Below are 21,746 nucleotides of genomic sequence, written 5' to 3'. Positions count from 1 at the left end.
GTTCTCAGAAGGGGACTTTGCCAGAATGTCTCATTGGTTTTTCACGTTGTCTCTGCGCCATTATTGCTTCTTGGATTTTGCTCTGTTTTGCCTGTTTCTTGTCACAGTTTTTTGCACTACGTTTTTGTCTTTTTTCATGTTTGTTTTGCTACGTTTTTGTCTGAAGTTTTTTGTCTGGACTATTTTTTATGCTGACGTTTTTTGTCCTTGCCTGCCTCGTTTTTTGTCCCTAGCTTTTTCTGGATTATTTTTGGTTTATTGTTTACTCCTATTAAATCTTTTTTATTATTGGATTTACTGGTCTGTGTTCTGCTCTTGGATCCTACTCACCACATCTCACCTCCCATAACAGTACGTTCTGGCCAACATGGATCCAGCGGAACTGAGCCATCTGAGAACGGCTATGCAGCAGCAAGGAGCCTTCCTCAGGACCCACCAACAGGAACTCAAGCAGATCACCCAGAACCTGGCCACTCTGTCCAACTCACTCAACCTTCTAGCCACATAACTCCAGCACTCCCAAGCTGTGCCTACCCCTGTCCAGCCGCCTCCTTCTTCACCTCCCGCCACCGCCGATCGCCATGAACCGAGACTTCCTTCACCTCAGCCCTACAGTGGGGAACCAGGTACCTGCAGATCTTTTCTGTCTCAGTGTTCACTGATCTTGGAGCTACAACCCATGGCTTTCCCCACAGAATGCTCCTGGGTAGCTTATGTCATCATGCTCCTCACCGGCAAGGCCAGGGAATGGGGAACAGCAGTCTGGCATGCCGACGCGTCCTTTTGTTCCAGCTTCAAGGAGTTTTCTGAGGAAATGAGGCACACATTCGACCGCTCTCTGTCCGGTTGGGAAGCGGCTAGGAAGCTCATGAAGCTGCGGCAGGGGCCCCGATCTACCTCGAACTATGCCATCGAGTTCCGGATGCTGGCAGTGTCATGTGACTGGAACGAGAGTGCCCAGGTCGATGCGTTCCTACATGGCTTGTCCGACATCATCAAGGACGAAATGGTATCCTGGGAACTGCTGTCAGACCTGGCCACTCTCATGGACCTCGCCAATCATATCGACGCTCGAGTCCTACAATGGAGGAGAGAGAAGAGCCGCCTCAGCTTCAACTTCTCTCCACCTCCCGCCTCGTCCGTCGAACCCATGCAGGTAGATCGGTTACGGGTGTCAGCCGAGGAACGACTGCGCCAGCGGAACATAGGGACCTGCTTCTACTGCGGTCAGCAAGGACACATCTGCCGAGCCTGCCCGCTAAAAAGGACGAGCCCACCAGTTAATCAAGGGGCCCTGGTGGGCAATGCTCAGAACCAGTCCTCTGCTAATCGACCGTTGCTCCCTGTTATCATCATGCACAACAACCGGCATCACCATCTTCAGGCACTCATCGACTCAGGGGCAGACAGGAACCTGATCTGCTCCGCCACCGCCAAGGGTCTCGGAATCCCGTTACTCGCTCTCGAGGTCCCTCTCACCTTCCTGACACTCAATAGCACTGGCTTGACTACCATCACTCACCTCACCACCCCGCTCACCCTAAGGATTTCAGGCAATCACTCCGAAATGATACAACTTCACGTCATGAACAACCCTCACATTCCCGTTATTCTTGGACTACCCTGGTTGATGAAACACAACCCCCACTTAAACTGGACTGATCACACCATCTTAGACTGGAGTCCTTCCTGCCTGGCCTCCTGCCTGAACTCTGCTCTGCCTCCTGCCAAACCACCTCAGCCCTCCGCCAGTGAGTTTCCTGACCTCTCTCACATGCCTCCAGAATATCTGGACCTTAAGCCAGTTTTTAGTAAAACCCGAGCAGTGTCCCTCCCTCCTCCCAGGCCTTACGATTGCGGGCTCGACCTCCTGCCCGGGATGACGCCACCCAAGAGACGTCTCTACTCTCTCTCACCCGCCGAACGACAGGCCATGGAGAAATACATCACAGAGTCACTGGCAGCTGGGATCATCCACCCTTCCTCCTCTCCAGCAAGGGCAGGGTTCTTTGTCGAAAAGAAGGACAAGTCACTCCGTCCCTGCATTGACTATTGAGGTCTCAACACCATCACGGTCAAGAACCGCTACCCACTACCGCTCATGACCACAGCCTTCAAACTACTCCAGGGAGTTAAGGTGTTTACTAAACTGGACTTACGCAATGCCTATCACCTAGTTAGGATCAGGGAAGGGGACGAGTGGAAGACAGCCTTTAACACCACCACAGGCCACTATGAGTTAGCCTGGGCCCGCCCATCCTAAGCGTGACGCAACACGAGGGCCTGTTGCGAGCTTAGTCTGGCCAGGCAAGCTATCTACAGCTCTTCCAAGCTCCCGAAAAATCGGGAACCAATCAACTTTGAGCATCTCCAACGGCCCTGGGTAGAGGCGTGTTCAAGGCACTGACATAGTAGAACTGCAACCGGAAGCCATAGATTGTTTACAGAATCTATGCTGGAAGTGCTTCATTCTAGAGGTCTGCGCGGGTCGGATTTTTCAGTCCCGCTCCCGCCCGCATTGTGCAGTCCCACTCCTGCCTGCGCCCGCAAAGAATTATGATTTTCAGTCCCGCTCCCGCCCACAAAGAATTATGATTTTCAGTCCTGCTCCCACCCGCGCCTGCCATATTTTGTCCCGCTCCCACCCGCAAATCCCGCATGATGCAGACGTTCGCGTTATTTCTCAGGAAAGTTCTTGTCTTGACACAGCGTGATGGTGCCCCGCCCCCTACTTTGAGTGGATTTGAGCATAAATATCTACAGCTCACGTTCACGTTTGTTATTATTTACCTTGTTTCTGAATTCAGCATGTAGTGTCTCTAATAATAATAATTAGTGCTGTCAAGCGATTAAAATATTTAATAGCAAATCGCACATTTTTGTCACATGGGAAACCATTGTAATTCTCTGATCAGCATAAAAAAGTGAATGGGCTTGCTTTGTACCAATGTTTTTTTTTTTTTATTGTAAAGCAGAGCTAGCAAGAGAACCATGAGTGAATAACTCTAATCAGAGAGACAGGTTACACAGTGACGATAGGTTTGACTCAATGCTATCCCAGAAATCCTTCCTGTAATATGCAAATTTGGCCGCCTCTGACTGGACAGCCAAATTTGCATATTACAGGAAGAATTTCTGGGATAGCATTGAGTCAAGCCTACCGTCACTGTGTAACCTGTCTCTCTGATTAGAGTTGTAGACTAACTCAAGCAGTAAATCACTTTACTCATGGTTCTCTTGCTAGCTGAGTGTGAACGGCGAGTCATTAGAATGATCAAAGGATTTCCCGTTACGGTGATCAATGGCAAATTTAAGATGCCATTTCTCACTCAATCTGGTGATCTGACTCCCTCTGCAAATATAGGCATCTTAAAATGTTTTTATTAATGCCAAATAAAATATCCAGCACAAATTATATATGATAGACATAAATTAATAATTTATAAATTTTATTTCAAACATGTTTTTAGTTAGCGGGACTGCAGCTTATCACCGCTCCCGCCCGCGCCGCATATGTGCACTCCCGCCCGCGCCCACATATGTGCACTTCCGGTCCCGCCCGCGCCCACAATGAGCTTTCAAAATTTGTCCCGTGCCGCACTGCTTTGCGGCGGGTCCCGCGAGTCCCGCGGGACTCCCGCGGGAGTGCAGGGCTCTACTTCATTCACGCTTCCGCATCTATTATGCATAGATGCTGTATTGAAAGCATTCAACGGGAAGTTCTCATTGAAAACGGAGCAAAGAGCAGCCCTGGAGGTATTTATTGAAAGGAAGGACGTTTTCGCCTTGCTCCCGACCGGCTTCGGTAAGAGTTTAATCTACCAGTTAGCCCCGTTGCATCACATACGTCAGAGGAAAGAGTGATGTGATTGGTTTAAGCTTCGTCACAGCCTTTTCTGGCTTCGACCAGTAGCAAACTGAGGCATTTCAGGGAGGCGGGTCAACCACGGGCTCTGGGAAACGGTTGGGCTTAATATCTTGGCCAGACCAATAGCTCGGAGAGCTTTGAAGTCGCGTTAGCCAGGCTAACTACGAGTACCTTGTAGTCCCTTTCGGCCTGACTAATGCACCCACGGTATTCCAGGCGTTAGTTAACAATGTCTTGGGGGCATCGTGGCTCAGGTGGATAAGGCTCCACACCATAAATCCGGGGACCCGGGTTCGATTCCGACCCAAGGTAATTTCCCAATCCCTCCTCGTCTCTCTCTCCTGCTCATTTCCTGTCTCTGCACTGTCCTATCCAATAAAGGTGAAAAAAGCCCAAAAAATATCTTTAAAAAAAAATGTCTTGAGAGACTTTCTTAACACCTTTGTCTTCGTTTACCTGGACGACATCTTGATTTTCTCTCGCTCCCTGGAGGAACATCGGGGTCACGTCTGGCAGGTTCTTCAACGCCTGCTAGAGAACAAGCTGTTCTTTAAGGCGGAGAAGTGCGAGTTCCACATCTCTCCAGCAAATATCCACATGGGCCCCCTCAAGCTGGAGGCAGTCGCCGACTGGCCCACCCCATCTTTGAGATGAGAGCTCCAGTGCTTCCTGGGGTTCGCCAACTTCTACAGGCACTTTATCCGTGACTTCAGCACAGTGGCCGGACCTCTCTCAGCCCTGACCTTGACCAAGACCAAGTTAAAGTGGGGGGAGGAAGCAGATAAAGCCTTTTCCAGGCTCAAGCACAGGTTTAAGAATCTGGAGTACCTCAAGTCCGCCAAACGCCTTAATTCCCGTCAAGCCTGTTGGTCTCTCTTCTTTTCCCAGTTCAACTTCACGCTCTCCTACCACCCAGGCTCCAAGAATGGCAAACCCGACGCCCTGCCCAGGATGTTCTCGTCCCACCAAGAGGCGTCCAAGCCGCCCGAGACCGTCCTTCCTCCACGCTGCCTGGTGGGAGCCACCATTCTAGAGGTTGAGATGCTCATGCAGAAGGCCCTGGAGCAGGACCCTGGTGAAGGTAACCCCAACAACACTCCTCCTGACCATCTATTTGTTCCCTGTCCTGTGTGAACCCAGGTGCTGCAGTGGGGTCATGGCTCCAAGCTGGCCTGTCATCCGGGAGCCACCCGAACCCTGTCACTCATCCAGCAGCGCTTTTGGTGGCCATCCATCAAGGAGGACATCCAGGAGTTCGTGGCAGCCTGTGACACATGCTCCCAGAACAAGACACCCAATCGACCCCCTGCCGGCTTGCTAAGACCCCTCCCGACTCCACATCGACCTTGGTCTCACATTGCCCTGGACTTCATCACAGGACTCCCCAACTCAGGTGGCAACACATGCATCCTCACTGTTATTGACTGTTTTTCAAAGACTGTCCATTTCATTCCTCTGCCCAAGCTCCCCTCAGCCAAAGAGACCACAGAACTACTCATCCACCACATTTTCCGCCTACATGGTCTGCCTACCGACATTATTTCTGACCGGGATCCTCTGTTCACTGCACAGTTCTGGAGAGCCTTCTGCAAACTCATTGGGGCCACCTGTAGTCTCTCCTCAGGCTTCCACCCACAGACCAATGGCCAGGCAGAACGGGCAAACCAGGCTTTGGAGGTTGCACTCAGGTGCATGGCGTCCAGGGATGCCAGTTCTTGGAATAAGTACCTACCCTGGATTGAATATGCCCATAACACTCTCCCTCCCTCTGCCACAGGTCTCTCTCCATTCCAGTGCTCCCTAGGTTACCAACCACCACTCTTCCCCAACCAAGAGGAGGAGGTCACCGTACCCTCAGCCCAGACCTTCATACGCCGCTGCAGGAGGATGTTGGCATTGGCCCGGAGAAGACTCATTCATTCCGCCCTAGCATCCAAGAGGCAGGCCGACAAACGTCGCTCCAAGGCACCCACCTACCGAGTAGGTCAACGAGTTATGCTCTCCACGCGCCACCTACCACTTAGGACCGTCTCTCGCAAGCTAGCACCCAGGTTCCTTGGACCCTTCCTCATCAAGAAGGTAATCAACCCATGTTCTGTTAGACTGGCATTACCACTCACCATGTGACGTGTTCACCCTACCTTTCATGTATCTCAGCTTAAACCTCTGGTCTCCAGTCCTTTCAAGTCTTTTGGTGGTTTTAGTCCATTTTGCACTAAAAGTTAACTGATGTGTTCAGGTGCATGTTTGTAAAACACACTGTGTGAAGAGTTTTGAAAAAGTGGACATGGTATTGAGACAAGTGTGAAAACGACTGAAACCAAGAGTGCTCTGAGAGCACAATATCCCCCACTGGCAACTATGCCATAACTCTGGTAAAATGCGACTGAATTGAACAAAATTGCAGTATGCGTATTATCGACATATAACAAAGAATCCTGTCAAGTTTCGTAAAATTCCTCCAAAAACTGTGAGAGGAGTTGATTTCAGAAGGTGAGTACCCTTCCCGGGACGGATGGACAGACGGACGGACATCACCACGACATAATCCTCAGCGGGGGCTAAAATTGTGAGGGAAGTTGATTTCAGAAAGCAACTTGATGAACGTGATGAAAGTGCCAAAGTACAACTTTGTTAATAATTAAGGGCATAACTCTGGTAAAATTTGCCCAAATTAAACAAAATTTCAATATGCGTATACTGTAACTGTCATATAACAAAGCCTTTTGCCAAGTTTGGTGAAATTCCTCCACAAATTGTGAGAGGAGCTGATTTCAGAATAACGTACACCCTCATGAAATTGTCAAAGTACAAGTTATTTAATCAAGGGTCAAAACACTGGTAAAATTTTCACAAACGAAATTAAATTGCAATATGTGTATTACTGTTGTATAATAAGGCCTTTTGCCAAGCTTAGAGAAAGTCATCCAAAAATTGTGAGAAGATTTGATGTCAGAAGGCAAGCACACCTTCATGAAATTGTGAAAGTACAAGGTTGTTAATCAAGGGCCACAACTCTGGTAAAATGCAACCAACTTGAACAAAATTGCAATATGTGTAGTACTGACATACAACAATGCCTTTTACCAGGTTTGGTGAAATTCCTCCAAAAATTGTGAGAGGAGTTGATTTCAGAAGGAAAACACACTCTCATGAAATTGTCAAATTATAATTTTGCTAATCAAGGGCTATAGCTCTGGTAAAATTTGACTGACTTGAACAAAATTACAATATGCATACTACTGACATATAACAAAGAATCCTGCCAAGTTTCATGAAATTCCTCCAAAAATTGTGAGAGGAGTTGATTTCAGAATGCGAGTACCCTTCCCGGGATGGATGGACAGATATCGCCACGACATAATCCCCCTTCGGGCCTTTCGGCCAGCGGGGGATAAAAACTATAAACAGCTGCTAGCCAAAAAAGGTCATATTACTAAAGTGGAAAGATAGAACTAAAATATCCTCTCTACACTGGCTTAACGTTTTAACAGAACATTCATTATTAGAAAAGCTTTTAATAACAATCACCTCCGAAATTTTTGATACGCCTATAAGACATTATAGGATTTTACTGTGCCTTGGTTGATGTTTCCTTACCTTACTAATCTTTTCCGTGTTCTAGGTTACCTTTGTTTTTATAAATAAACAGCTGTTAATATTGATGGTTTCCCTGACTTTGGGAGGACACACTGAGCACCCTAATAGAATCAGTGTTTTTATATTAAATAGCAGTTATTTTTGCTTAGGAGTTCAGCTATTGCAGTATAAATTTGCCATAATTCAGTCATTTAAAATGCAGCTGAGATGTCACTCACAAACATATGCTAGGAAAAGTAGCTACTGTAACAGTAATATAAGAATTTAAGAAAGTTACATATTTAAAAATAATTGTTCAAAGAATGTGAGTGATAATGGATTTTTCCCTGATTTTCTCCCTAATGTAGTTGTGGACAGTTCCCCCCCACACCAGTTAGGTCTCCCCCATCATACAACAGCTACTAACCAGGGAGGGTGAAGGTTCTTCGAGACACATGAAGCCACTGTTTTGAACTGCTGCTCATGCTGCATCACAGGGTGGCACACACTGAGAAAAGTGCTATGCACCCTCTTCCAGTGGAGAGAGTGTATACCATCCGTCCCATTCAGACATTCATCGGATTAAGAGAGCAGCTACTAAAATGCCATTATAAAGCAGCAAACAGGTATTTGAAGCTGCTGGTGCCTCTGGAATCCTGTGAACCTCAAGGTGTAGGATCCTCCAGAGGCTTGCAGTTGTGCATAAACCTACTATTCAGCCACCCCTAACCAATGCTCACAAGCAGAAATGGTTGCAGTGGGCTCAGAAATACATGAAGACTAATTTTCAAACAGTCTTGTTTACTGATGAGTGCCGTGCAACCCTGGATGGCCCTGATGGATGGAGTAGTGGATGGTTGGTGGATGGCCACCATGTCCCAACAAGGCAAGGAGGTGGCGGGCCGGAATCATGGGGAGAGAGCTGGTAGGCCCCTTTAGGGTCCCTGAAGGTGTGAAAATGACCTCGGCAGAGTATATAGAGTTTCTGACTGACCACTTTCTCCCATGGTACAAAAAGAAGAACCGTGCCTTCCGTAGCAAAATCGTCTTCATGCATGACAATGCACCATCTCATGCTGCAAAGAATACCTCTGTGTTATTGGCTGCTATGGGCATAAAAGGAGAGAAACTCATGGTGTGGCCCCCATCCTACCCTGACCTCAACCCTATTGAGAACCTTTGGAGTATCCTCAAGCAAAAGATCTATGAGGGTGGGAGGCAGTTCACATCAAAACAGTAGCTCTGGGAGACTATTCTGACATCCTGCAAAGAAATTCAAGCAGAAACTCTCCAAAAACTCACAAGTTCAATGGATGCAAGAATTGTGAAGGTGATATCAAAGAAGGGGTCCTATGTTAACATGTAACTCGGCCTGTTAAGATGGTTTTGATTGAAATAGCTTTTGATTTCAGTAAATATGACCTCCTAATTCTGCAAATTCAACAAATGACCATTTTCAGTTCTTTACAGCCTATAAAATGTTTTGAAACTCTGTTGTGCATAATAATTTGGAACAGTGCATTTTGAGTTTTTTTTTTATTTTTGAAAAAACACTTATCATTGGGAGGTTTGTTCAATAAAATTTGATTTATACTCTGATGACTTGAAAATTATACTGACTGTCATTTGCATTGACCATTTAGGAAAATCAGAGAAAAATATAATTTGCATAATAATTTGGAATGTGGTGTACATGTCTGGGCCCCATAGATCCAGCAAAGGGAAAATTTTAAATGGGAAAGCAGATACAGACATCTTATACAATTGTGTGCTTCAAGCTCTGGCAACAGTTTGGGGAAGACCTACATAAGGGTATGATGATCAGATTGTTCATATAGTATATTACAGGTGGCCATTGGACTTTTTTTTTCACATTAAAACAGCTTTACACTGCAGTCATAAACAGCGCACAAAAAAGTATTATAAGTGTATTGTGTTTCCGTTAACATACTCCTGGATTGGCCCCAATACTGCTCTTCTAGATTAAGTCAGACCATCTGTAACTGTGATTAAGTGCCAACATGTAAATATGTGACCAAATACTGAATATTAACAGCACACTTTCATACCTAGATAGGCAACTCTGTCTGTTACCATGTACTTGTTATGGTTCACTCGAGCGAAAGGGATTTTCTTTTGACTTGGGCTGCTGGGAACCACAAAGATTTTCTGCAGAAAAAACAAAACACACACACGTTCATATGATAGGAAACATCATGCAGTTTGGACACTAGATTTGGCATTTGTGAGGTTACACTGTTTGTAAAATCATGTGCATGTAATGTGATCTATACCCCATTTCATTACTGTTTTTAGAATGCTCTCATTGACTTCCCCTCATAACTTGGAAGTGCATAACACTTACGCACACAAGTGGCTTACCGAAAAAGGGAAATGATGACAATGTAGTATTTTAAAAATAGCAAACACAAAAACACAAGATAGATGAAGTTATTTTTTTGGTGATTTGCTTAAAAGTTTGCTACATTAAGCCCAGTTTGAATATAGGAAATCAAATATGTTTTTTAAAATACTCATTATTTCAATGTATTTAATTTTTCTGGCTTACACTTATCAACAGCTGCAAATGAAATTGAGTTTTTATTGAAAAGGTTTTTTTTTTCCCCTGTTCTGTCTACATTCATGTTGACTCGATCCCCTGACTCTTCAAGACGCTATGCGACACATTTAACCTGAACTAATGGAGAAATAGAACCCTTATGTAAGACTTCCGCTTAAACACATGACCCCAGTCACGACATCTTTTTTGAACTGCTGCTCATGCTCCGTTAGAGGACAGCACTGTGACCACGATTAGATAGTGTTGATCGTGGTCACAGTGCTGTCCTCTAACGGAGCATGAGCAGCAGTTCAAAAAAGATGTCGTGACTGGGGTCATGTGTTTAAGCGGAAGTCTTACATAAGGGTTCTATTTCTCCATTAGTTCAGGTTAAATGTGTCGCATAGCGTCTTGAAGAAGAGCAAGGCAATTTTGCTGTCTTGGACTCCCAAATACAGAATGCTGAAGCATGAGGGCATGTTAAAAACATTACTGAAATGGGGAACTAGTTTCAGATTCTGTGCAGAATCAAAGTCTACGTCATGGGAAACAAAAACACAAAACGTGCGGTGAAAACAGATGCTAAGTACAAGATGCAAACTACAATGAAATCGGATTTTATGCATCCAACTCTGCTCTGTTATATTTGAGGAATTGACCTCTTGTGTGTTTACATAATTGTAGAGTGTCACAGTGTGAAACCTTTACATGCATTCTTGCTGTCACTCACCACCTGAATGTCCAGGTTACTCTTTGAATCCTGTAAAGAGGCAAGCGAGTGTAAAAATGGAAACATGACTGCAGAGGTGCTGTTCCAGCAACTGATCAGCAAACGCACAGAAATCATCCTCTCAAATGCCACACGCCTTAGCTCAGTGTCAATATCACCCCAGTATCTGGAACACATACAAGGTCAAAGTAACTGTGCCTTTAAACAGTGTTAGTGGAAGAAAGCACAAATTACAAACATTTCTTCAAGTCTAATTCATGAACTCTAATTATACCCCCATTTTATCTTTCAAACCAACCCTTGGAGTGGCCGGCCATTTGAAGCTCAGCAATTAAAGTCCTAAGTATTCAGAGTGAACTCGCATGGAAGATTCTCTGGATAAAGGTATCAGCCAAATTAATAAATGCAAAACAAATATCCAACAAGTCCTAACTTGCACTCTTTATTTACACAGCTCTGACTTGTTCTCTTAATATATGATTCCTTCTGCTGTGGCTACAAAGACACTATTCTGTTTAACCAGTCAACAGCAAAACTACTACTTTATTACCCTAACTTTTTTTTTTGATGGACATCTTGCAAATGATTAAAAAAAAGAAACTCCTACTTACATTTATAATAATCCCGGTTCCTAAGAAAACCAATATCACAGGACTGAATGACTACAGGCCTGTTGCCCTCACATGTAGTCATGAAGTCCTTTGAGAGACTGGTGTTGTCATACCTGAAGGACATCACAGACCCCCTGCTGGACCCCCTGCAGTTTGCCTACCGGGCAAACAGGTCAGTGGATGATGCAATAAATATGGGTTTACACTACATCCTGCAACACCTTGACACTGTAGGGATGTATGCCAGGATCCTGTTCGTGGACTTCAGTTTGGCATTCAACACCATTGTTCCAGATGTCCTCCACACCAAGCTCACTGTGCCCTCCTCCACCTGTCAGTGGATTACAAACTTCCTGACTGACAGGAAGCAGCAGGTGAGGATGGAGGCATCATATCCAGCACTCGGACTATCAGCACTGGTGCCCCCCCAAGGGTGTGTGCTCTCCCCACTGCTCTTCTCCCTTTATACCAACGACTGCACCTCAAGAGATCCGCCTGTTAAACTCCTGAAATTTGCGGACGATACAATGGTCATCGGCCTCATCCGAGATGGTGACGAGTCTGCATACAGATGGGAGGTTGAACGGCTGGTCTGGTGGTGTGGTCAGAACAATCTGGAACTGAATATGCTCAAAACTGTGGAGATGACAGTGAACTTTAGGAGGAGCCCCCCCCCCCCACTCTGCTGCCCATCACCATCACCAACAACACTGTGACTGCTGTTGAAAGCTTCAGGTTTCTGGGTTCCACAATCTCTCAGGACTTGAAGTGGGAGACCAACACAGTCACTATCATCAAAAAGGCTCAGCAGAGGTTGTACTTTCTGTGCCAGCTCAGGAAGCTCAACCTGCCTAAGGAGCTGCTGACACAATTCTACTCTGCCATCATTCAGTCTGTTCTTTGCTCTTCCATCACTGTTTGGTTTGGATTGGTCACCAAATAGGAGAAGAACAGACTGCAACGGACAATAAGGTCTGCAGAGAAAATTACTGGTGTCAACCTGCCCTCCATCCAAGACCTATACTTGTCCAGAGTCAGGAAACGGGCAGGTAACATCTCTGCGGACCCATCACACCCTGGTCACAATCTGTTTAATCGTCTCCCCTCAGGGAGGCGATATAGATCACTGTATGCAAAAACAACCAGACACAAGAATATTTTTTTTTTCCCTCAGGCTGTCTCTGTGATGAACAGCTAAAATCCAGATTCGTATATCAGTAATATCACTTGCAAAATATCTGCACACTCATACTGTCATTCTGTGCTCACTGTTACTTATATTTATACTTATTTATATTTACTATTTCATCTTTGCACTATGCACCATATTGCACCAAAAGGGAAAATCCTTTCTGTGATGAACAGCTAAAATCCAGATTCATATATCAGTAATATCACTTGTAAAATACCTCCACACTCATACCGTCATTCTGTGCACACTGTATACTTTATATTTATCTATTTCATACTTGACTTACTTGGATTACTTTGCACTATGCGCCTATTGCACCCTTTTTTTTTTTTTGTTTGTTTGTTTGTTTATTTTGTGTATAGACTTTTTATCTGTTTTGTACTATGAGAGCTAAGTGAAACCGGAGTCAAATTCCTCGTGTGTGTCCACATACCTGGCAATAAAAGTGATTCTGATTTACATTCTTTTATAAAACATGGTTTGACCTGACAGATACCAAGTGTTCAAACCAGAAACTCTTGTTTTTATAAAATGAATAGTCACCTAATTTTATTTTTAAAATGGCTTACAGGGCATTTGAAAAATAGTGGAGGACTCTAGTTTTGATACTTCTGAAGTAAACACAAAGGGAGTTAGGGCTGGGGGAACATTGATACTATTGAACACATTGTTTTTCCGTACTGTCAAAGAGAACACATACCTTTTAGATGCTGAGTACTCCATAGTGGGCAGGTAGTTCATTACAGCAATGTAAACAAACTGTTGTGCATCATTAATGATACTTAAAATGGCCTGAAGATCTGGAGTTCTGCCCTCAGCACATAAAGATGGAGGAGAGCTCTGCAACGATATAATTATATAGTGTAGATCATGAACTGAATCAATAATGGAAATAATAGATGGGTGATGATGTGTCTAATGATATAAGACATTTATTTATTTACTATGATGGCAAAGATAATGACCTCATGAAAAATAGGTACCCTATGGGTACATGTGGCTACTGCTTATAAATGAAATTGTTTTCTGATACCATGTCCATACAGTAAATATTGCATATATACATGTTATCAATTATACTAGTCTTATCTCTTGCAAGCGTCACCAAGCTGTGAGCAGCATCAGGGCTTGTAGCATTTTGGTTACCAATTTTGTTTACTGTGTTTTGTTCAAAATACAGTGCTGTGAACTATATCTATTTTCAAAATAGTAAGAAAGCACTTGTTCATTAATTGTCTGAGAAGCATTATTTAGGACTAATGAGCACATTTTGTTTCACAAGTGTGACTCATTAGTACTAAATAATGCTCTAAAATAAAGACTCTAAAATAAAAAATAACATTTAAAAAAATCAAAGCGAATAGCAGCCCTGTGATGACCTGGCGACTTGTCCCGGGTGTACCCCGCCTTTCACCCGTAGTCAGCTGCGATAGGCTCCAGCTTGCCTGCGACCCTGTAGAACAGGATAAAGCGGCTAGAGATAATGAGATGAGATGAGATGAGATTTAAAAAAAATCAAAGCGAATAGCAGCCCTGTTATGACCTGGCGACTTGTCCAGGGTGTACCCCGCCTTTCGCCCGTAGTCAGCTGGGATAGGCTCCAGCTTGCCTGCGACCCTGTAGAACAGGATAAAGCGGCTAGAGATAATGAGATGAGATGAGATGAGAAAGCGAATAGCAAAAGTTTGATATCGGCTTCTCGATATATCTACCAAAAAGCTAAAAAAACCCAAAAACTTATAAAACCTTTCATTTGACCTTTCAGAAGGACTAAACAAAAGCTGTGATAATCAAAAGGTAAATTTTCTTAAAATAAACACCACTTAGATGATATCGAATCAGTAGCCTTGGCAAACCATGAGGTGAATTTCGTTTATCTTCTGATACTACGAAGTTACAGTAGTGCTTGAAAGTTTGTGAACCCTTTAGAATTTTCTATATTTCTGCATAATGTCAGTCCTGCGCGCTGTGGCGCGTGCACAAAAAGGTGCGCCTCAGGCTGCGCGCGCGCCGAGTGAGCGCCAGCACGCACACCGTCAACAAGGCGCACCTGTTCTCAATTAATGAAGTAAGTGTTGGGCAATTTAAGGACTGCGCTGATGCAAGGACGATGCTAAGTATTACGCCACGTTCAGTGCGCATTACCGAGCCTTGTTTCCCGTGTTTGTGGTTTTCCTGGTTTCTCGACTCCTGTTCCTAGTTCTCATCCTCGTTTTGCCTATGACATTCTGTTTGCGCCTCAACCGACCCTTTGCCTGTTTTCCCGTTTATGACCTTGCCTGCCTGTTAGCCCTGCAATGACCTGGCGACTTGTCCAGGGTGTACCCTGCCTCTCGCCCATAGTCAGCTGGGATAGGCTCCAGCTTGGCTATGACCCTGTAGAACAGGATAAGCGGCGACAGATGATGGATGGATGGACCTTGCCTGCCATTCTGGACTGTTTGCTTTTGTGTGTGTTTCATGCATAAATGTATAGATTGCACTTTGTTCAATAAAACACTTCTGCACATACATCCACCTCTCTCGCACATTTGACACATAAATATGACCTAAAACATCATCAGATTTTCACACAAGTCCTAAAAATAGATAAAGAGAACTCAGTTTAACAAGTGAGACAAAATATTATACTTGATCATTTATTTATTGAGGAAAATTATCCAATATTACATATCTGTGAGTGGCAAAAGTATGTGAACCTCTAGGATTAGCAGTTAATTTGAAGGTGAAATTAGAGTCAGGTGTTTTCAATCAATGGGATGACAATCAGGTGTGAGTGGGCACCCTGTTTTATTTAAAGAACAGAGACCTATCAAAGTCTGATCTTCACAACATATGTTTGTGGAAGTGTATCATAGCACAAACAAAGGAGATTTCTGAGGACCTCAGAAAACGCATTGTTGATGCTCATCAGGCTGGAAAAGGTTACAAAACCATCTCTAAAACATTTGGACTCCACCAAGCCACAGTCAGACTGATTTTGTGCAAATGGAGGAAATTCAAGACCATTGTTACCCTCCCCAGGAGTGGTCGACCAACAAAGATCACTCCAAGAGCAAGGCATGTAATAGTCGGTGAGGTCACAAAGGACCCCAGGGTAACTTCTAAACAACTGAAGACCTCTCTCACATTGGCTAATCTTAAATGTTCATGAGTCCACCATCAGGAGAACACTGAACAACAATGGTGTGCATGCCAGGGTTGCAAGGAGAAAGCCACTGCTCTCCAAAAAGAACATTGCTGCTTGTCTGTAGTTTGCTAAAGATCATGTGGACAAGCCAGAAGGCTATTGGAAAAATGTTTTGTGGACGGATGAGACCAAAATAGAACTTTTCGGTTTAAATGAGAAGCGTTATGTTTGGAGAAAGGAAAACACTGCATTCCAGCATACGAACCTTATCCCATCTGTGAAACATGGTGTGGTAGTATCATGGTTTGGGCCTGTTTTTCTGCATCTGGGACAGGATGGCTTACCATCATTGATGGAACAATGAATTCTGAATTATATCAGTGAATTCTAAAGGAGAATGTCAGGACATCTGTCCATGAACTGAATCTCAAGGGAATGTGGGTCACGTAGCAAGACAATGACCTTCAGCACACACGTCGTTCTACCAAAGAATGGTTAAAGAAGAATAAAGTTAATGCTTTGGAATGGCCAAGTCAAAGTCCTGACCTTAAGCCAATCGAAATGTTGTGGAAGGACCTGAAGCGAGCAGTTCATGTGAGGAAACCCACCAACATCCCAGAGTTGAAGCTGGTCTGTATGGAGGAATGGGCTAAAATTCCTCCAAGCCAGTGTGCAAGACTGATCAATAGTTCCCGGAAACATTTAGTTGTAGTTATTGCTGCACAAGAGGGTCACACCAGATACTGACAGCAAATGTTCACATACTTTTGCCACTCATAGATATGTAATATTGGATCAGTTTCCTCAATAAATAAATGACCAAATATAATATTTTTGCCCTCATTTGTTTAACTGGGTTCTCTTCATCTACTTTTAAGACTTGTGTGAAAATCTGATGATGTTTTAGGTCATATTTATGCAGAAATATAGAAAATTCTAAAGTTTACAAACTTTCAAGCACCACTGTATAATTAGGTTTCTCTTATTTCGTTTCTGGTTCTGATTGGTTCCGAAGTTTATGAAGAAGTAGAATGGGTAATCGAACTTGATCAGGATAAGTGCTGATTGGTTACGAAGTTTTGCCATTGTTACACTCATTCTTACATTCTTACAGCACGATGACATAGTGACTTCGCCACTTGTTCTTGTGTACCTTTGATAACGCAAGATTTGTCATTGCAAATGAATACAAAGTTATTCTGACTGATCACAAAGGCTCATTGAATGGTTTGAGGAGTATGAAAATGGCCTTCAACAGTCACAGATCTCTCAACAATTGAACACCTATGAGAGCTTTTGGAGTTACATAGTAGCGATGTTTATCAAAACACCAATGGAAGGAAAATCTTTTGGAAGAATGGTGTTTTCCCCTTAAGTACAGTTTCAGAGACTTGCAGAATCTATGTCAAGGCACATAAAAGCTTGTATTTCACTGCATAAAGTATGAACCCAAGATATTTCTTGTTTTGTTTGGCCAACTTCATTTCATTTGTTAATATACATTCATTCCTGCATTTCAAGTCTGCAACACATTCCAAAAAAGTTGGGACAAGGGAAATTTAGGGCTAGTAATGAGGTAAATCATTAAAATAATGCAGTGATTTGAAACATGTGTTGTCAGCAGGTGATTATAATCATGATCTGGCATGAAACTGGTTTCCAGGATAGGCCTAGACTTTGAGGAGCAAAGATGGGCCAAGGATCCCCAGATTTTCAACAAATGTGTGCAAAAATTGTTGAAATTTTTAAAAACAATGTTCCTCAAAGAAAGATATGGAGGGATTTGGATATTTCACCTTTTACAGTGCATAACATCATTAAATGATTCAAGGAATCTGGAGGAATTTTGGTGCATAAAGAGTAAGGACGCAAGCCTAAGATGAACACCTGTGATCTCTGATCCCTTAGATGGCACTGCGTCAAGAACCGTCATTCATCTATAGCTGATATAACCACATGGGCTCGGGATTACTTTGGCACACCTTTGTCAAGCACTACAATACCGAGTTACATCCACAAATGCCAATTAAATCTTTACTGTGCAAAAAGGAAGACTTATGTTAGTGGTGTCCAGAAATGCTGTCGACTTCTCTGGGCTCGGACACATCTGGGATGGACCGTCACACAGTGGAAACGTGTATTGTGGTCAGATGAATCAGTATTCCAAGTCTTTTTTGGAAGAAATGGATGCAGTGTGCTCTGGACCAAAGTCAAAAAGGACCATCCAGACGTTACCAGCAACAAGTTTAAAAGCCAGGATCTGTCATGGTATGGGGTTGTGTCAGTGCCCTTAGCAAAGTTCACTTGCATTTCTATGATGGCAGCATTAATGCAGTAAAGTACACTGAAATATATATTCTACTACAAATTCTGCCCTCAAGACAACATCTTTTCTAAGGATATTTCAACAAGACAATGCAAAACCACATTCTGCACACATTACAAAGGCAAGTCTGTGGAAGAAGAGGGCCTGTCCCCTCTGTCCCCAATGTATGGAGAATTTTGAAACAAACACTATAACGACGACCCTGTACTGTTACAGGGTACTGTTTGCAGGAAGAATGGGAGAAAATAACACCTGCACTATGAAACACTATCACTTGGTGTCTTTAGTCCCTAAACATGTTTTAAGAGTTGTGAAAAGGAATGGCAGCATTACAAAATGGTAAATGCGTTACCGTCCCAACTTTATTTTTTGAAATGCATTGCAAATCAAAATTGAAACGTCATGAGGTAAAACATCAAATAATGTGCTGTTGTGTTCTTTTCAGTGCAATACAGATCACAGATTACACTGGGGAACACAATTTTTGTTGAGTTAGGTCTGACAGCTGTTTTTAACTAATTTTTGGGTGCGGAATCCAAAACTGATCTCAGTTTTTCTCCATCATGTCAAGTTTTTGAACTATAGAATCCCCGTTTTCTTAAAAAAATATGAAAAATACTGTACTTAACGGGGCGGCACGGTGGTGTAGTGGTTAGCGCTGTCGCCTCACAGCAAGAAGGTCCTGGGTTCGAGCCCCGGGGCTGGCGAGGGCCTTTCTGTGTGGAGTTTGCATGTTCTCCCCGTGGGTTTCCTCCGGGTGCTCCGGTTTCCCCCACAGTCCAAAGACATGCAGGTTAGGTTAACTGGTGACTCTAAATTGACCGTAGGTGTGAATGTGAGTGTGAATGGTTGTCTGTGTCTATGTGTCAGCCCTTTGATGACCTGGCGACTTGTCCAGGGTGTACCCCGCCTTTCGCCCGTAGTCAGCTGGGATAGGCTCCAGCTTGCCTGCAACCCTGTAGAAGGATAAAGCGGCTAGAGATAATGAGATGAGATGAGATGTTTTTTACAAAGGATATGGCTACTGTAATTATAATTGTGTGCAAGTAGTTAAGGTAAAAATTTACGTTTATAGCTCTTTCTGGAGTGTTCAACTTGAGGACTATCACGTTTGATGCTCCAACAATAGTCAGCCATCATATGTGCATCCCATCTACCCTGATAACGTTCTTCCATAACATTCAAATAGTCTTACTACAGCTAATCAGTGGAATTTTGCTTATCTGGAGGGTAAGCTGTGGAGAAAAAACTTGACGTGCTAGAAAAAAAACTGACTGCAATTTTGGAATCAGCATGCCAATTTTAGTTTTAATCAGCATAAAAATCTAACTCAACAGAATTTTTTTTTCAAATTGTTCCCCAGTGTTATTTACAAATCGTGGTTTTCTATATGAGTGATTCCACGCTTATGGGTACTGAAATGGGGACATGAACTTATTTTTAAAAATTCACCTAAAACCATTTCTTTTTTTAACATCAGGTCACAAAACATGTAATCTTTAATGAATGATATGTTAAAAGATAACTTTAATTTTCTGAGATGTAATAAAAACATATTTATATGCCAAAGTCAGAACGTAACAGAAGTGTTGTGGACATATATATTCTCAATTTTAACAATGTAGAATTACTTTTTGAAACATAGGAAGGTGATGTTTTAGCAAATATAATTAATAAACATGTGTAGTAGAATAAACATACACATTCTTTCAATAAGATTAACATGGTATATAGCTAGATTGTAATTAATTTGTAACAGACGCGAGATGGACAATCGTAACAGAAGTAATGTAACAGACATCATTTTGGAAGTCATAGGCTTGACTTTGGCATATAAATATGTTTTTATTACATCTCAGAAAATTAAAGTTATCTTTTAGCATATTATTCATTAAAGATTACATGTTTTGTGACCTGATGGTAAAAAAAGAAATGGTTTTAAGTGAATAAGTTCATATCCCCATTTCAGTACCCATAAGCGTGGAATCACTCATATTAATTTCAATTTAGTAGCTTTGGGACCAAAAAGTCACTGGTTCGATTCCCTGGACCAGCAGGAAAACTGTATGGGTGGGGAGAGTGAATGACCAGAATGTGTTACAGACCCTACCCCTGGTCTGTAACACATTCATTCACACAAGAAAACTACCTCATCAGTTTGCACATCACACCACAATCATTAGCATTACTGCTGTATCTGCTGCTATTGCTCATTTGCACTACTTTCATATACACCTCATAAGCTGCTCTTCTAGCACCTTCTCCGTTATTGCACTGTATTGCACTACTGCTATTTTGTACATTGATTTAAGAGTGTGTTTTTTATCTATATTATCTATGTTTATATATATTGTTTTTCTTAATTTTTTTCATCTATATTATCTCATCTCATCTCATCTCATTATCTCTAGCCGCTTTATCCTTCTACAGGGTCGCAGGCAAGCTGGAGCCTATCCCAGCTGACTACGGGCGAAAGGCGGGGTACACCCTGGACAAGTCGCCAGGTCATCACAGGGCTGACACATAGACACAAACAACCATTCACACTCTCATTCACACCTACGGTCAATTTAGAGTCACCAATTAACCTAACCTGCATGTCTTTGGACTGTGGGGGAAACCGGAGCACCCAGTGGAAACCCACGCGGACACGGGGAGAACATGCAAACTCCACACAGAAAGGCCCTCGCCGGCCACGGGGCTCGAACCCGGACCTTCTTGCTGTGAGGCGACAGCGCTAACCACTACACCACCGTGCCGCCATCTATATTATCTATATTTATAAATATTTATATATAGGTTGGGGGTTTTTTTTGGTGTGTAATTTTTATGGTTTTTTTTACAAGTAAGGTGAGAGAGAAACGGCATTTTGATTCTCCTATATGTCCTGGATATATAGTGAATTGACAATAAAGAATCTTTGAACATCACTTCACATCACATCCATGGCTGAAGTGCCTTTCAGCAAGGCACCTAACCCCCAACTGCTTCCTGGGTGCTGCAGCACAGCTGCCCATTGCTCTGGGTATGTGGGTGTTCACAGCTCACTTGTGTGCACATGTATTCAACACTTTAGATGGGTTAAATACAGAGAAAAAAATAACTGTGCTCTAATATATGTGATAAAGACTTAAAATTCCTAATTTTTTAACATACCATCCCAATTTTTTCCTGATTTGCAGTTGTACATCACCTATTTGTGTCTATAAGTATATTTTATATTTACTACATTTAGCCATAGTGAACACTACAGATCTCTTACCGACAGGTAAACTCTAGAGTCTGTCCCATTGATTGGCAGCTGCATTGGTTTGTCTTTGTTAAAGGCTGTAGAGTATTGGCTGGGCCAGGGAGCAGGTATTGTCTTGCTGTCACCAAGGAACCAATAGGCTTCAAATATTTTCCCAAGGTCCTCAGCAAGGCACTTACAGTCATATACCACAGCACTGAGCTCCTTCACCTGAGGAGTGAGCCAAAATTGAACAGAAGTGTAACACATGAGAGAGATGGGTATGTCTGTGTGTTTATTAGGACTAATCCTTGACTCACTGGGATAAAAGTGAAAAATTCTTGTGACTAACTTAGGCTCTCAGGTGGAGGTTAGTGGACAGAAACAAATATATAACACAATAAATATCATCAATCATTCATAATAAAAATATATTTATGCAATAAGGCAGAGCTAAGCTCTGGCTTCCTCTGTATGAAACCCTTAAAAACATTTATCTCACATACCTTAAAAACTAAGAA

General features: G+C 43.0%; 1 protein-coding gene across 7 annotated transcripts in view; it reads right to left on the bottom strand.

The window, feature by feature from the left end:
• pld3 (phospholipase D family member 3) overlaps window positions 1–21,746 on the bottom strand; it is a 62,682-nt gene that overhangs the window by 10,707 nt on the left and 30,229 nt on the right. For all 7 annotated transcript variants that reach the window (XR_009654876.1, XR_009654878.1, XR_009654877.1 and 4 more), the window contains 4 exons: window positions 21,259–21,456; window positions 13,241–13,380; window positions 10,738–10,903; window positions 9,517–9,616 (listed from right to left, as the gene is read on the bottom strand). Coding sequence is in view for 4 of the 7 variants with exons in the window: in XM_060923566.1 (XP_060779549.1) it covers window positions 9,517–9,616; window positions 10,738–10,903; window positions 13,241–13,380; window positions 21,259–21,456 (604 nt within the window). In the remaining 3 variants the exon portion in view is untranslated. The remainder of the gene's footprint in view (window positions 1–9,516; window positions 9,617–10,737; window positions 10,904–13,240; window positions 13,381–21,258; window positions 21,457–21,746) is intronic.

Source organism: Neoarius graeffei, chromosome 6 (assembly GCF_027579695.1).
Source record: "Neoarius graeffei isolate fNeoGra1 chromosome 6, fNeoGra1.pri, whole genome shotgun sequence".
NCBI lineage: Eukaryota > Metazoa > Chordata > Actinopteri > Siluriformes > Ariidae > Neoarius > Neoarius graeffei.
Note: the sequence above shows the minus strand (reverse complement) of the source record. Positions and strands in the feature narration are given on the sequence as shown.